This window comes from Aspergillus pseudodeflectus (genome assembly GCF_044049435.1).
Source record: "Aspergillus pseudodeflectus strain CBS 756.74 chromosome Unknown BJX68scaffold_114, whole genome shotgun sequence".
In the NCBI taxonomy this organism is placed as follows: Eukaryota; Fungi; Ascomycota; class Eurotiomycetes; order Eurotiales; family Aspergillaceae; genus Aspergillus; species Aspergillus pseudodeflectus.
This window is the reverse complement of record NW_027263890.1, coordinates 15904-29722: the sequence shown is the minus strand read 5'-3', so window position 1 is coordinate 29722 and position 13819 is coordinate 15904. Positions and strand designations below refer to the sequence as shown.

The 13819-nt window shown below is 51.3% G+C and overlaps 6 protein-coding genes and 1 non-coding gene across 7 annotated transcripts; 5 read left to right on the top strand and 2 right to left on the bottom strand.

The window, feature by feature from the left end:
- Window positions 1-88: 88 nt before the first annotated feature.
- On the bottom strand, window positions 89-1014 carry BJX68DRAFT_250639 (uncharacterized protein). Its single transcript, XM_071042285.1, has 4 exons — window positions 696-1014; window positions 609-636; window positions 541-550; window positions 89-479 (listed from the first exon to the last, which is right to left on the bottom strand). The coding sequence occupies exons 1-4, from the start codon at window positions 951-953 to the stop codon at window positions 374-376; spliced, it is 402 nt and encodes a 133-aa protein (XP_070892108.1). The 5' UTR covers window positions 954-1014; the 3' UTR covers window positions 89-373.
- Window positions 1015-1044: 30 nt separating this feature from the next.
- Window positions 1045-4124, top strand: BJX68DRAFT_250637 (putative mRNA cleavage factor complex component Pcf11). Its single transcript, XM_071042284.1, has 5 exons — window positions 1045-1919; window positions 2023-2466; window positions 2517-3220; window positions 3271-3466; window positions 3517-4124. The coding sequence occupies exons 1-5, from the start codon at window positions 1752-1754 to the stop codon at window positions 3931-3933; spliced, it is 1929 nt and encodes a 642-aa protein (XP_070892107.1). The 5' UTR covers window positions 1045-1751; the 3' UTR covers window positions 3934-4124.
- A 176-nt stretch (window positions 4125-4300) lies between these two features.
- Window positions 4301-5843, top strand: BJX68DRAFT_250634 (Gfo/Idh/MocA family protein). The gene is made up of 4 exons (XM_071042283.1): window positions 4301-4451; window positions 4519-4539; window positions 4592-5122; window positions 5205-5843. Exons 1-4 carry the CDS (start codon window positions 4418-4420, stop codon window positions 5777-5779), a joined length of 1161 nt encoding a protein of 386 aa, XP_070892106.1. The 5' UTR covers window positions 4301-4417; the 3' UTR covers window positions 5780-5843.
- On the bottom strand, window positions 5844-7166 carry adk1 (adenylate kinase ADK1). The gene is made up of 4 exons (XM_071042282.1): window positions 6863-7166; window positions 6754-6806; window positions 6535-6689; window positions 5844-6485 (listed from the first exon to the last, which is right to left on the bottom strand). The coding sequence occupies exons 1-4, from the start codon at window positions 7023-7025 to the stop codon at window positions 6077-6079; spliced, it is 780 nt and encodes a 259-aa protein (XP_070892105.1). The 5' UTR covers window positions 7026-7166; the 3' UTR covers window positions 5844-6076.
- Window positions 7167-7376: 210 nt separating this feature from the next.
- On the top strand, window positions 7377-9329 carry rpn8 (proteasome regulatory particle lid subunit RPN8). The gene is made up of 3 exons (XM_071042281.1): window positions 7377-7819; window positions 7877-8148; window positions 8203-9329. Exons 1-3 carry the CDS (start codon window positions 7636-7638, stop codon window positions 8806-8808), a joined length of 1062 nt encoding a protein of 353 aa, XP_070892104.1. The 5' UTR covers window positions 7377-7635; the 3' UTR covers window positions 8809-9329.
- Window positions 9330-9838: 509 nt separating this feature from the next.
- BJX68DRAFT_t162 lies at window positions 9839-9910 on the top strand. Its single transcript has one exon. It is a non-coding gene; the product is annotated as a tRNA-Cys (tRNA).
- Window positions 9911-11510: 1600 nt separating this feature from the next.
- On the top strand, window positions 11511-13817 carry BJX68DRAFT_36150 (Cupin domain protein). Its single transcript, XM_071049029.1, has 5 exons — window positions 11511-11668; window positions 11756-11913; window positions 11971-13131; window positions 13186-13434; window positions 13483-13817. The coding sequence occupies exons 1-5, from the start codon at window positions 11604-11606 to the stop codon at window positions 13686-13688; spliced, it is 1839 nt and encodes a 612-aa protein (XP_070892103.1). The 5' UTR covers window positions 11511-11603; the 3' UTR covers window positions 13689-13817.
- The last annotated feature ends 2 nt before the right edge of the window (window positions 13818-13819 follow it).

The following is a 13819-nucleotide window of genomic DNA, read 5'->3' as shown; positions in this document are numbered from 1 at the left end:
AGGGATCTTCAGAACTCCAAGATGTCAAAACTCTTCAACCATCAAATTAGAACAGGGGCTGAAGTTAATCTACGGCATCGAAACGAAGGCTTGGTCTAGGGTTTTATATCTTGCATTCAAGGGGATTTACAAAGGTGATAAAGGCCATAGTCCTGACAATCGACAAAGGTCATTCAGCATTCTCCAGTTCCAAAACGCCTTGAAAGAATCGTCCTTGCCTGAAGTATAGCCAGGCTAGACAACAGTGTCTCTGTTCCAGTAGACCGTCCAAACTCCCGTCGTTATTCATTATAATGTACCCAGAATTCCCAGTCATTCATGTGCTCGTAACAAAGCAGGTAGCAAGCGAAGGTGTTGTTCGCTTAGTCTCCCTTCATGATATTGAAACAGGTTGGTCCTGCTCAATCGTCGGTTTGTACAGGGACGATTGTGTGGAAACCTGCTGGATAGCTGCCTCGGGTGCGTCGGCGGCAAATCCCCTGGGAGTGTCAATAAAGGTACCGGATCACCGATAGAAGCAGTAGAGTTGGATTGCCATACTTTATCACCACTAGAAGAAGCATGTTAGCTTGTAGACCCAGGGAACTAACTGATCGGGAATCACTTACAGGAGTATTCATGAGTGATGATTCCGCCCTAGAACAGATTAGGAACCCGTATACCGTGTCTTAACAAGCAGCCAGAATATCACGTACAGCCTTTCTGATGGAATCTTTTGCTTCATCGATAACCGAGTCTGGCGTATCCTTTGGGTAAGTGACGAGCACTGAGTTGGCCAGCGCAAGCGGGAGCAGGGTGAGTGCAAGACCGGCAGAGAGTAGCTTCATGACTATGAGACGCCACAACAGTCGGTAGTTATGGATATAAATCTGGTTTTGCGCGATCGATAGTGTGTAATATGAGCAGCGAGTGGTTGTCGTAGTTGGATGGTGGTGAGGTCGCATTGCATGCATCAATCAGATGACGGCATAAAGCCCGCGGCACGTGACTAGCCACGCTCAGACTTCCGCTTGGTTCTCACCCTCGAACCATCTCACCCTCTCCCCAACTCTCTCTCAACTCCAGTCGGCCCTCATATACTTTGAATTCAGCCCTCCTCAATTATCTTCGAGCTCGCACCGCCCAGTCTCTCTCTTTCGCTCAACATCAACTCGCCATCCTCAACCACGTGTCGTAGTCTCCCCTCTTCGAGCGGATATCCTCCGAGTTTGCGCCTTTGTTCCGCCGCTGAGCCCCCTTGCTAGTTGCTGTCGTTGAAGGAACATTCATCGCGCGGAATCTCATGCGGTAGCCTAACAATCCAGGAGTGGTGGATCATCGCGGGTTTTTCTTTCGTCTTTCGTTTCTCGTTTTTCGGAGATACAGGTGCGGGATTGGCGTCTACGTCCTCTAGTTGTTTTCTCGAGTTGGACCAAGATAGCTAGCAACCATTTTACAAGTTTGGACACCTTTCTCCTTCTCCGAGTTCCCGGAAGACAGGGCGTGAGAATAGAACCACTATTTCCACCTAGTGCAAGCGGAAAACCAAGTCTGCAACAAAGAAAGAGAAGAAGAAAAAGAAGAGCAAGGAGAAAAAACAAGACGAAAAGAGAAGGAAAAAAAAGATAAGAAAAGAAGCATCAAAGCCTGAGAAGAAAAAAGAAAAAGAAGTGCTTGAGACATAAGATACGCTGGGAGGCTGACATCCAGACTGTCTCATCGCGAGTTCCCTTTCATCCTTTCCATCGACCACTTGTGTACTCCTCATCATCATGTCATCCGGGCTGGCCTCCGATGAAGTCGCCGAGGACTACAAGAACTCCTTGGAGGATCTAACTACAAATGACAGGTTTCAGATCAGCAACCTGACTGTCATTGCGAAGGAAAATACGGAACATGCAATGGCCATATCTCGAGTCCTGGAGAATCATATTCGAATAGTAGGTGACAATCTTTTTAGACCCTTTGACTGCGTTTGTTGCTCATGGCGATGCCCCAAGTTGTAGTCCCTTGGCATGAACGAGTTCTAATCTTGCGCTGTAGACACCACCGGCTCAAAAGCTGCCTGCATTGTATGTAGTCGACTCGATTGTGAAGAATGTTGGGACCCCCTACACTCTGTTCCTCGGCCGGAACTTGTATCAAACGTTTATGAACGCCTACACCTTGGTCGACTCGCAAACTCGCAGGAAGTTGGACGAAATGCTGAAGACTTGGAAAGAGCCTGTACCAGGATCTCTAGACACGAGACCTGTCTTTCCTCCTGAGATTACCCGCAGCATCGAGAATGCATTGATTAAAGCTAGAACTGCAGCTCTTCAACAACAACAGGCTCGGGGTCAACAGGATGTTTACAGTCGGGGCCGGGTTGGGACGCCTCCTGGCTGGCCGAACACTTCTACGCCACCTCAGAACGCTGCTCGGTATCCTCCTACCTCCAGCCAGCCTCTCGGTCGGACAGGGTCTGCTAATGGTTACCCGCCTGCGGTAAGTTTGTGTTGGGATTTTGAAGAGACTCATGACCTAACTGTCAATAGGGCGAACAAATGCCCGTCCGCTCCACGCCGACACCCCAGCTGCAACATGATGTTGACCTCTCAACGCTGAATCGGGACGTTGAAGTCCTCATCGCTGCTGCTCGAAATGAATTCGCCAACAACCCGCTGGACCCATCCATACAGCAACGGTTGAAAGCGCTTCTGGACCTTCAGGGTATCATGCAGCGTCAGCAGCTTACCCAAGAACAACTCAAACTCGTCCGCGACCAGGTCTCAGCTCTTGCTCCCAAGCCCACCCCGGCTAGTCAACCCGCTTCTTCCCACACCCCGATCACATCAACACCGGCAATAGCTACTCCGCCTGTCGTGCAATCATTTTCTCAACCACTCCAGCAGCTCCTCAATCCAGGAACACTTGCGGAACTTATCAAAGCGACGGCCGCAAGGCAGCAGCCCACCCCACCACCGCAAATCCGTCCTGCTCTTCAGCAAATGCCTCTTACCAGCAGCACTCCACAAATACCTACATCAGCGCCAGAGAACCCTCTTATTGCCGCCCTCAGAGCGAAGGGGCTCCTGCCCGCTACATCAACACCTCCAGCTGGTGCGCCCAACATGGCTTCTCCGTTCCCGTTCATAGTGCCCGGTCAGGTACGATACACACCTCCAGTTCCCACGCCACAAATGGCGAGTATGGGAGAAGTACAAGTAAATGTTCAAATGAACACAGCATCCATCAAAATGTAAGTCGTACCTAGTAAAGCCTACTCATGGTCTCTAATCTTTTCCGTAGACCACGTAGCATGTTGATTTCCGGTCTATACGACGCACGGCCGAATAGATGTGGGACATGCGGCCGTCGTTTTCCCGCCACAGAGGAGGGAAAGGAGAAGAAAGCCCGTCATCTTGACTGGCACTTTCGCACGAACCAACGGATGGCCGACGCTGCCAGGCGTGCGCAGAATCGCAGTTGGTACGTCGACGAACGGGTAAGTTGTCCTTCAGTCTACTACCACGTTCCTGGCTGATTTTTGAGTAGGATTGGATCAAATCACGAGAAGTGGGAGACGATCAGGTCATCACGGAGACAGAGGCTACAAGCGAAAGCGCCGGTGCCGACGGAGCGTCGTCAAAGAAAGGACCAGCTAAGCAATGGATTCGGGCACCAAACGATGCTACTTTGCGCAACACACCTTGTCCTATTTGTCAAGAAAATTTCGAGTCCACCTGGTCAGAAGACGTCCAGGATTGGATTTGGCAAGATGCCGTCAAAGTCGGCGCTCGAGTATATCATGCTAGCTGTTACGCAGAAGTGACCAAGGACGGGCCGAGGCAAGCTCATCGAGACACGCCATCAGGACGGACCGGCACCCCAGACTCGGTGCTAGGCAAGCGCAAGGCCGAGGGAAGCGACTCGCCGGGCCAGAATGTGCGGGTCAAAACAGAGCCTGCGTGAACCCTGACTCGAGATTTGGATAAATCTTTTATTCAGCATACATCTTCTCTAGGGTATCTTGATTTTACGGCTAGGGAGCGTGCATTTAGCCGGCGGCTGTTTCGCATTGGGCAGAGGTTCAATTGATGTTGTACGGTGTTGTGTGACTTTCTATAGCATCCGGTTTGTATATAGATATAGCCTTACTCAGGCAAATCGATTTATCTACTAAAACAACGTGGCTCCACATAAATGCAGCCCACCAGTGGCTCTAGTGCCCCTGTCAGTATCAGCTTGTATGACGTCGGGAAATAGTATACGACCCGACCCACACGGCGCAACTCCGTGGTAGGAATGGAATCGCTTAGTCTCCTGCGCTGCCATTATCTTTCATTTAAAGCTTAGAGTACTCCAATCGTCTGCACTTATACCCCTCTCCTACGTTTCGTTCCCTTCATCTTGTAGCGTTTATCCCAACCCTTCCAGTACTACTACTACTCCCAACATGGCTCCATACAACGTGAAGTGGGGTATCCTGGGTATGACCCCTCTCCCCTTTATGCTTTCAAACAACATAAGCACTAACAGTCGAATTGAATGATACAGCTACTGGCTGGATCGCTGATGGTCAGTCCCTCCACATCCTACCTCCCGCAATCACAAAAGCTAAACAAAACAGTCTTCGTCCGCGACCTTCTCCGCGACCCCGCAGCCCGCGACGCTTCCGACGTTTCCCACACCGTCGTCGCAGTCTCGTCCTCCTCCTCGGCCTCGCGCGCCGAGAAATTCATCTCAGAAACAGGCATTCCCTCCCCCTGCGCGGCTTACGGCTCATATGAAGACCTCGTCGCCGACCCCGACGTCGACGTCGTCTACGTCGCAACACCGCACTCACACCATTTCCAGAATGTCATGCTCGCCCTGGAAGCTGGGAAGAACGTCCTCTGCGAGAAGGCGTTCACGGTGAATGCGGCGCAGACGCGCATCCTCGTTGAGACAGCGCGGAAGAAAAATCTGTTCCTCATGGAGGCCGTTTGGACGCGGTATTTCCCGCTTAGTATTGAGGTCCGCGAGTTGATCAAGGCGGGACGCATTGGCGAGGTGCTGCGTGTTACCGCGGATAATAGCTTTGGTGACAAGCCTGAGGAGAAGTTTGGGACGGAGCATCGCATGGTTAATAAGGATTTGGCGGGAGGAGCGTTGCTTGATTGTATGGTTCCCATCCTGGCATCCTCGAGCTGCTGACGCGGTTGGTGTGCTGTGCCTGGGGGATTTGATGCTAATCTGTGCAGTGGGCATCTACTCCCTGACCTGGGTCTTCCAAACCCTCTACCACACCCTCCCCAAGGAGCAGAGGAAGCCCCCCTCCCGAGTCTCCGCGCACATTACGCCCTACCACCTCACGGGCGCCGACGAGGCAACCACCATCCTACTCTCCTTCCCGACCAGCACGCCCTCGAACCCCGAGCATCCAGGTGAATCCCAGGCTGTTGCGTCGACTCATCTTCGTGTCTGGACAGACCCAGATCAGCAGAACTCCGCCCGTCCTGCGATTCGTATCCAGGGTACGAAGGGTGAGATCCAGGTTGATGGACCAGCGTTCCGCCCAGAGGTCTATCGACTTATCCCGGCAAAGGGAGAAGGGGAAATCCAGGAGAAGAAGTTCACTTTCCCAGCCGATGGTAAGGGGATGTATTGGGAGGCTGATGAGGTGGCAAGGTGTTTGCGCGATGGGAAGTTGGAGAGTGAAACGCTCTCTTGGGAGGAGAGCGTTGTCATCATGGACGTGATGGATGAGGCGAGAAGGCAGAACGGGCTGACTTATCCAGAGAAGATTGAGTCTACTGTCTATCCTACTCAGCTGTAGAAGTTTAGAAGTTCTAGGCTTATTTAGGGTTGAACCAAAACAAGGCCGGGTTGAGTTTTATTCCCAAGCATGGGCTCAAACTATTGTACAAAACAAGTGCTCCCAGGTAGGTCTTCTGTATATCAACCGGCCCCCGGAAACAACTCTATTCCTAACAAATTCGGTCTTCATAAAGACAGAAGGAAGCCAATTACAATTCTCCAGAATAACCGCTCGTGTCACTGCGTCAGGAATCGTGGCAAACCACACGCGCACAGCTTTTAAACATGACTGCGTTTAGTAAACAAAGGAAATGATCTAGTTGTTCTGGAAGACTCCCAGAAGGCTCTTCCACACCTGACCAGGCTCCTGGCTAGCGTCAATGCCGCGCCAGATACCGGTCTTCTTGTAGTAGTCACAAACAGGCGCGGTTTGGGCGTGGTATGTGGCCAAGCGCTTCTTCAGTGTCTCGGCGTTGTCGTCGGAGCGCTGGATCAGAGGCTCACCGGTGATGTCGTCCTTCATCTCCTCCTTGGGAGGGTTGAAGATCTTGTGGTATGACCGACCGGAAGCAGGGTGGACAAGACGGCCGGTGATACGCGCAACGAGGAGAGCATCGTCGATCTGGAGCTCAACGGCGTGCTGAAGCTTCTGGCGGCTAGCTTCAAGCATATCATCGAGACGCTCGGCCTGGGCAACAGTACGAGGGAATCCGTCAAGGATGAAACTAACACACGTCAGCCTTCGCTTACCAGAAATCATGACCAAATACGCACCCGTTCTTGCACTCGGCGTTGTTTTCCAATTCGCTCTTAATCATGTTGACCATGATTTCGTCACTGACCAGGCCGCCCTGGTCCATGATCTTCTTGGCCTCCCTTCCGAGCTCAGTCTTCTTCGCGACCTGGGACCGCAGCATGTCTCCGGTGGCCTAGCAAGAAAATTATTAGCCGCGCAACTTCTTAAACCCGAGTTCAGAGTCGGCGAGCACTTACCAGATGGCACACGCAGTACTTCTCCTTGATCTTAGGCGCCTGTGTACCCTTGCCTAGGTTATGTTAGATCTTGCTTCAGGAACGTCCTTTGTAAGTCCTCTTCGCATACCAGCACCAGGAGGCCCCATGAGAATCAGGCGCATCTGCTCCGAAACGGACTTGGGCTTAGCCTCCTTTCCAAGGAGGCGGTTTTCAAGATCGCCAATGCGAGCTTCGAGCTGTCCGATCGTGGACTTGAGTCCAGCGATCGCGTCGTCTGTGATGGGAGCCATTGCGGAGAGATTAAGGGAGGGGAAGAAGAATCAAAGTCTCTAGCGAAAGAGCTTTTGCGAAAACGACCGGGAGGAGAGGGTGGAAGAGAGGAGAGTACAAGCAGGTTGAGGCGCAAGGACGGGGAAATGGAAGGGAAGAGCGGGAAGCATGTTGGGGGTGAAAAGTACAGCACCGAGAGCGGAGGACGTTCCCGCTGCTCCGAGGCTTGTTCCCGGATTTTGTCCATGCTAAAACTGCCGGGTTTTCAACAATTCAGAGCTTACTTGGGTATTGAAACACTAGTAAATTCAAAAGTGAGAACATGTGCGGTAGAATAAATGCAGTCCAAAGTAAACTCCAACTCGAACTCGGTCAATTGTAGGGACATGTTCCTGGGTGCCTCAGGCGCTAAGGCACCAAGATAGCTTACACAGCCATATGTGGCTCAAGCACAGCTCCAACACCAGACAAACAGCCTGAGCTTCCACCTCTCATCGTCATCCTCCATCCGCCTGCCATCCCTCCCCTCTCCGAAGCTATTTACTTTCACCTCCTGGCCGCTTCTCTCCAGCGCTTGCTATTGCAGACTTTAAATCACGCTTAGCCCTTCCTTGCATTCCATCATACGCCATGCCTGCCACGACGGCGGACACCCTTTCCCTTGTCACGCGGACCGTTACGGTCGCTCCATTAGTACTCCTCTCTGTCGCAGATCACTACGGACGCTCGGCCAAGGGGACCCGGAAGCGTGTTGTCGGTGTGCTGCTAGGTGAACACATTGGCCAGAATGTCAGGGTATCGAACAGTTTCGCCGGTATGCAGTCCACCCAGTCTCGCCCTGTCTGAGAGTCCACAGCTGACATTATCTCAGTCCCTTTTGAGGAAGATGAAAAGGATCCGTCGGTGTGGTTCTTAGATCACAACTTTGTCGAGTCAATGCGAGACATGTTCAAGAAGATCAACGCAAGAGAGAAGTTGATCGGATGGTACCATTCCGGCCCGAAGCTACGAGCCTCCGATCTCGAGATCAACGAACTGTTCAAACGATACACACCGAACCCGTTGCTAGTGATTGTTGACGTGCAGCCAAAGGAGGTTGGCGTGCCCACTGATGCTTACTTTGCCGTTGATGAGATTAAAGATGTAAGTGCTGCCGTGTCTACAAGGAAGAAAACTAGCTGATCAATCGCTCTTTAGGACGGTACCACTACATCCCGGACATTCGTGCATACTCCATCCACGATCGAAGCGGAAGAGGCGGAAGAAATTGGTGTTGAGCACCTGCTCCGAGACATCAGAGACGTCGCCGTCGGGACACTCTCAACTCGTATCACATCGCAACTGCAGTCCCTCCAGGGCCTGCACCTTCGCCTACGTGATATCGGACAGTATCTCCAGAAGGTTCTCGACCACGAACTACCAGTCAATCACGCCATTCTCGGCAACCTTCAGGATGTCTTCAACCTCCTCCCCAACCTCTCCACGCCCACTGCCAGCTCCCGCGCCGGCGGAGAGCCAGAACCACCAACAGATAATACGGAGCTGGCTCGCGCCATGAGCATCAAGACAAATGATCAATTAATGGCTATCTATTTGAGCAGTCTGGTCCGTGCCGTCACCGCATTCCACGACCTTATCGAGAACAAGATCCAGAACCGGCAACAGCAGGAGGAAAATGACCAGAAGAGGGAACAGGAGGCCAACGCTGCCAAGGGTGAGAAGGATGGCGCAAAGAAAGCCAATGGGGCTGCGGCTGAGCAGAAGGAGGATCAGGAGTCCAAGGACAAAACAAAGAAAAGGTAGATAAGCTAAATGCGATATGATCTAGATAACCGTCCATTGGAGTGTACATTACATTTCTCAAGGCCGGCTTAAATATGTCTGGGGAGTTTCCACTTTCCTTGATATACAATAGGTCTGATTTGTGGGCGTGCCAGTGCATGCCTGAATCAGGAGACTCTACGTAGCATGGTTGTGCGTAGTCTGAAAATATGTAGGTTCGCTTGGGTCTGCACAGGGAGCCTATCCAGCCTCTTGCTATGGAACAGGGAGAGGTCGATGGTATCTTCCCAGCCTTAGGATTAATACTCAGCCTTTCAGGCAAATCTCACTCACATCTCACTCACCATACAATGTCCTAGCTTTCTTCTAAGGGCCTAGTATCTTAAAAGCAGTGCTAGTCTATGTCTCATTTTCCTTCCCATTCAGCTGTCATGTTTGCTCTCATTGTTTTCAACACTCTGCGCGCCACGCTTAACCATTTTAATCATACTGGAGCCACGACACCATCTGCAGTAATTAGAACAAGCACGAACCGATTGCCAGTTTCAGATCTAGGATATACTGAGAGCGGGGGTCTACTCCTTTTATGCCTCGTCAATATCCATGTGGAAGAAAAAAATGCGAGTCATCAAAACGCAGATGTGCTTAAAATGTGGTCACGTGGAGGTTGAAGCCCTTCTCGACGAAGAGGGACTTCGTGGCCTTTGCAGTGACCTCGCAGGAGCACCACAAGTGGCACAGTCTCTCATAAAAACAGTAGTGGGAAATATAGAGAAGCCTATATATAGATCTAAGAAGTAGAACTGACTGCAGTTCAGTCCTGTCTCCCGTTTCACGTCTCTCGTTGCACGAACGTTGCTGGTGGGGCAACTGGCTCCTTCGCGGGATAGGGACCACAAAGATATATTGTAAAGCCTTGATCGAAGCCTTGCAAATTCAAATTAACCGAATATTTGTGATCCGCGTGTTTTGATAGCTCAGTGGCGATGTAAAGCGGCTGCAATATCACGGGTGTTATAAGTCCGCCATCAGCGAACGTTTTCAACAACAAGCGTCAGTAGCTCAGTGGTAGAGCAACCGGCTGCAGTCCGGTAGGTCATGTGTTCAATCCACATTTGGCGCTTTCTTTTTTCCTCATTTTTGGAATGTCTAGAGCCTGCGTGGAGCTGCGAAAGTGGGGGGTGTCCCCCCTAGATCGACGGGAGTAGCTCAACCACCCAACGCTGTTGATGTATGTATCTGCGTGGTTTCCTCTTTTTACACATTTTTTCCACTCTAAAGTACAGCAAAAGGACTTTGTTTCTTAATTGGTAGGGCTCTCAAGTGCCGGTTATAAGTTCAATCCTTAAGCTTTCGCCGCGTTTTATCACTTGACTTTATGCTCATTTTTACTTCACTTTGCATGTTTTTAAGCCTGTGATTCTTATATCTAGCCAGGTACGAAGTATACAGGAATCAGAGCCTCCTTGGGCTGCCAAACCTCGAACTTGACGTTGACGCCGCGTGCTCGGCTCAGTTCCACCAATCGTTTCTATTTGGCTCTCACTAGCGGCGGCAAGGAGCGACGCTAAACTCCTTTCGATCGCGAACAACTCGAGTCAGGAGCCGAGTGGGAGGCTCTCGACTCTTGAGACTCAAACAACACTTATGAAGGTATTGAATACTTATATTATTCGGGCTTTCAGGCCTCTGTACATCAGTCAGTGGAAAATTCCGCTCTAAGAGTGCAGCGACCTAACAGTATCTGGCCCATCCTTGGTTCCATGCTGACACTGTACTTATCAAGCAAGTATACCGACCTTTTTTTATGTTGTATAATTATATACTTTCATTGCCGTCGGAACCTGCCACTAAATGGTGCACAACCCCTAGATGGCCAAGAAATATCCATACTACGTATGCCATTGACAAGTGACAACACAGACAGGGAATTCCCTTTCTATTCCCTTTCCTCCACAGGGTGCGCGACGCAGTTTAAGATGGGTAATGCCCCTACTGACATGTCCCTCAGCCGTCTCTGGGTCCTGACCTGTGTAAGCCCCAAAAGGGCATATAACGTGTGGACTGGAAATCATGATACCCAAAAACTGAGAAATTTATAGTTCTCGCCGTAAACGAGGGGCGATGCCTGATCCTGGCTTATAATTGAAGGCGTAGTCGTTCTGTGATAAAGATGGAGAGTGTCCAGCCAAAGTATCCAGTATCAGCCAGATGATTGGGTGCGGGCTGGGTATACCGCGGAAGATGGGTCAAAGGAGCAAAGCAAGAGGACAGGATAATGGCGAGAAGGACCTATACCCTGTTGTTAGGGACTACATTATCCCGCAAGCGATGGTGTTGGACCCCTAATATCAAAGATGCTACCGCAAGGCCTCAGGCACCAAGACGATTGAAGCTAGCTCAGTGGTTATCTGGAGTAGGGAAACGTTCACCACGAGATAATTATTAGTACGTATGTGATATATTGATATATAAATGATAGCTTCAGAGAAGTAATAGTGATGAAGCTCGCAGGTATGTACTGGAGAGGTAAATAATGGCCAATTCGTACGGAGTAACTTGGGCAGTACTATGTACTCACCTCCGGGACGCGTCTCAAACGATTCCGGACTAGCGGCTTCGCGCGTCATGAATTCCAGGTCCCCTCCAGCGTTCTTTCAACACTTTTCTCCCCAAGTTATTTCTCTCTCACCACCTTTCTACGATAACCGTTAACACAATCCTCGTCGTGGATCGCCTTTGCTGCGACTTGAATATCCCGGTTGAATTTCGTGCCTGGTCAGCCAACGCCCGGCTGTTTATCACAAACCGCAACGATGGCTCCCCGGGGCCAAGCAAAGGCTCGCGACCTGGACTTTTCCAACGTCGGAAAAGCTGGAAGGTAAGTCTCCACGTTTCTTGATTTTAAATACATCAGATCTAGCTTTTCCGGTATAAATATCGTCACGCAGTGGCTGACGGTCGGCAGGCGCACAGGTATCACCCTTAAAGAAGGCAAGCGAGATGAGCACGGAATGGAAGAGGTCGATGGAATATTCTCATCGCCCGAGAAGTCCCCCGTCAAAGAGAACGGATTTGACAGAAGCGATTCTTATGATGGCTCTGATGGAATGTCCATGGACGAGGGTGTGTATTTTTATGCGAGGTCGCGGCCATGGCGGTTCTAATCACAATTCACAACAGGCAACGGTCTTGGTCCTGCCGATTTTCTCAAGGGCGCCAATGGCTCACGCACACCTCATCTCCCGCCCCCCGTCGCGCGCTCCCCAATAAAATCAGGTATGCCTGGATCTCCGCGTCGGACACCTGGATTGCGCTCCTCTCAAAGTCCGCAACGTGACCTTGCGTCATCGAGTCCCTCCGACGGCAGGAGCGCGAAGGCCGATTCAAGGCGTGATGTTTCCCCGCTTACCAGTCGCTCCATCAATGCTACACCATCACTAGATCATTCGAATGCCGCACGTAACAAGGGAAACAAAAGGGCCCAGAAAGCAGCACAGATATCTTTATCCGATAGCGATGGTGATGCGGATGAGAACGGAGACTCTCTTGATCAGGCACAAGACGACTTCGGCGACAGCTTTAACGCGGATGACGACACCATGCTAGGAAACAATTCCGACGACATGGATGACAACGATGCGGAGGAGATACCGGCGCAGTCTACTGCGGCAGAAAAGCGCAAAGGGCCTGGGAGAGGCCGCAAGCCAGCAGGAGGTGCGAAGGGCGCGAAAGCTACCTCATCGCAAGAAACAACAGAACCCCAAGGGCCCGCACAGAAACGGAAGCGCGCGGGCCGGCCACCGAAAGCCCAAAACAAATCCACGGAGAACGCAGAAGGGCAGCGGCCCGCGAAGAAGGCCAAAACTTCAGAACCGAAACGGCGAATCACAGGCCCTTCAGGTGACCCCGAGTTGGATAAGGTGGTCGAGAACTACGTCAACCGAACTGGACCGCTCAGAGGAAGGAGCCTATATATCCTCAAACGCGAGGCCCCTTCTGATCCCGCGACAACCCATACGCGCTCAGGACGTGCTTCTGTCAGACCACTAGCCTACTGGAAAAATGAGCGGTGCGTGTATGGTGACGAGGAAGCCGCCGAAGGCGAACGATTCCCTCTTTCAAAAATCAAAGAGATCATTCGGACGGAAGAGCTGGAGCCCGAGAGGAAACAGAAGCGCCGATCCAAAAAGTCGAAATCAAGAAAGAGCAAAGACGATGAATCCGAGGACGAGGATGAACAATACCGCGACCCGTATGAGGAGCAGGGTGGCGTTCTGCATGGCTATATCAGAAAATGGGACCCGGAAAGTCAAACGGCAACGAACGAGGAGGAGGTGCTTGGTAGGTTTCTCGTTTAAAACCTTATGCTGTCCGATACTAATTTGACAATCACAGATATTGCTTACGCTCCTTCTGGCATTGAAACTCGCGACGTCAAAGGAGCAACCTTTCGATTTGCGAAGCTCCTTAGTTCCCCCTTCATCGGCTCCGGCATCGTTGAACTACCGCCCGGTGGAGTCAAAAAACCAAAGAACTCGAAGAAGATGCACATGGTGTTTTATGTTGTATACGGACGAGTTCTGGTCGATATTTCTGGTGTGCAGTTCAGCGCAGGGAAGGGGTGTGTTTTCCAAGTTCCTCGAGGTAAGTCAGTTCAAGCTCTTGATCCTTTCGAAGCTAATAACCTCTCAGGCAATTATTACAGTTTTGCCAATACCTACAGCAAGGACGCCCGGTTGTTCTTCACACAGGGCTGTGTTCCTACAGAAGGCGACGAGACCCCCGGGTCTGCTTCCAAAGCCGACGCCCTCGACGGCGAATCGAATACCCCGCCAGCTCGCCCGAAGGCTGCCTCCGGCAAAGGCCGACCAAAGGGGAAGCAGAAGGCCGCTGCCTGAGCCCTAGGGCACATCAACCCTCTGCTTATCCTCTACATTCCCCGACTCCGTTGTGATGTCTTCTTTATTTCACCTTTTGGCATAACTTTTAACCTCCCCTCGGCTTTACTTGTTGGTGTGATATCAGACCG

Coding starts and splice junctions, on each gene's coding strand:
- BJX68DRAFT_250634 (XM_071042283.1), top strand. CDS start 4,418: ATGGCTCCATACAACGTGAAGTGGGGTATCCTGG. Junction 4,452..4,518: donor CGTGAAGTGGGGTATCCTGG/GTATGACCCCTC, acceptor TGAATGATACAG/CTACTGGCTGGATCGCTGAT. Junction 4,540..4,591: donor TACTGGCTGGATCGCTGATG/GTCAGTCCCTCC, acceptor TAAACAAAACAG/TCTTCGTCCGCGACCTTCTC.
- BJX68DRAFT_36150 (XM_071049029.1), top strand. CDS start 11,604: ATGGCTCCCCGGGGCCAAGCAAAGGCTCGCGACCTGGACTTTTCCAAC. Junction 11,914..11,970: donor TGGAATGTCCATGGACGAGG/GTGTGTATTTTT, acceptor AATTCACAACAG/GCAACGGTCTTGGTCCTGCC. Junction 13,132..13,185: donor GAACGAGGAGGAGGTGCTTG/GTAGGTTTCTCG, acceptor TGACAATCACAG/ATATTGCTTACGCTCCTTCT.
- rpn8 (XM_071042281.1), top strand. CDS start 7,636: ATGCCTGCCACGACGGCGGACACCCTTTCCCTTGTCACGCGGACCGTT. Junction 7,820..7,876: donor GGTATCGAACAGTTTCGCCG/GTATGCAGTCCA, acceptor ACATTATCTCAG/TCCCTTTTGAGGAAGATGAA. Junction 8,149..8,202: donor CCGTTGATGAGATTAAAGAT/GTAAGTGCTGCC, acceptor ATCGCTCTTTAG/GACGGTACCACTACATCCCG.
- BJX68DRAFT_250639 (XM_071042285.1), bottom strand. CDS start 953: ATGCATGCAATGCGACCTCACCACCATCCAACTACGACAACCACTCGC. Junction 637..695: donor AAGATTCCATCAGAAAGGCT/GTACGTGATATT, acceptor AATCTGTTCTAG/GGCGGAATCATCACTCATGA.
- BJX68DRAFT_250637 (XM_071042284.1), top strand. CDS start 1,752: ATGTCATCCGGGCTGGCCTCCGATGAAGTCGCCGAGGACTACAAGAAC. Junction 1,920..2,022: donor TGGAGAATCATATTCGAATA/GTAGGTGACAAT, acceptor CTTGCGCTGTAG/ACACCACCGGCTCAAAAGCT. Junction 3,221..3,270: donor AACACAGCATCCATCAAAAT/GTAAGTCGTACC, acceptor TCTTTTCCGTAG/ACCACGTAGCATGTTGATTT.
- adk1 (XM_071042282.1), bottom strand. CDS start 7,025: ATGGCTCCCATCACAGACGACGCGATCGCTGGACTCAAGTCCACGATC. Junction 6,690..6,753: donor AGTACTGCGTGTGCCATCTG/GTAAGTGCTCGC, acceptor TTTTCTTGCTAG/GCCACCGGAGACATGCTGCG. Junction 6,486..6,534: donor AACGCCGAGTGCAAGAACGG/GTGCGTATTTGG, acceptor GACGTGTGTTAG/TTTCATCCTTGACGGATTCC.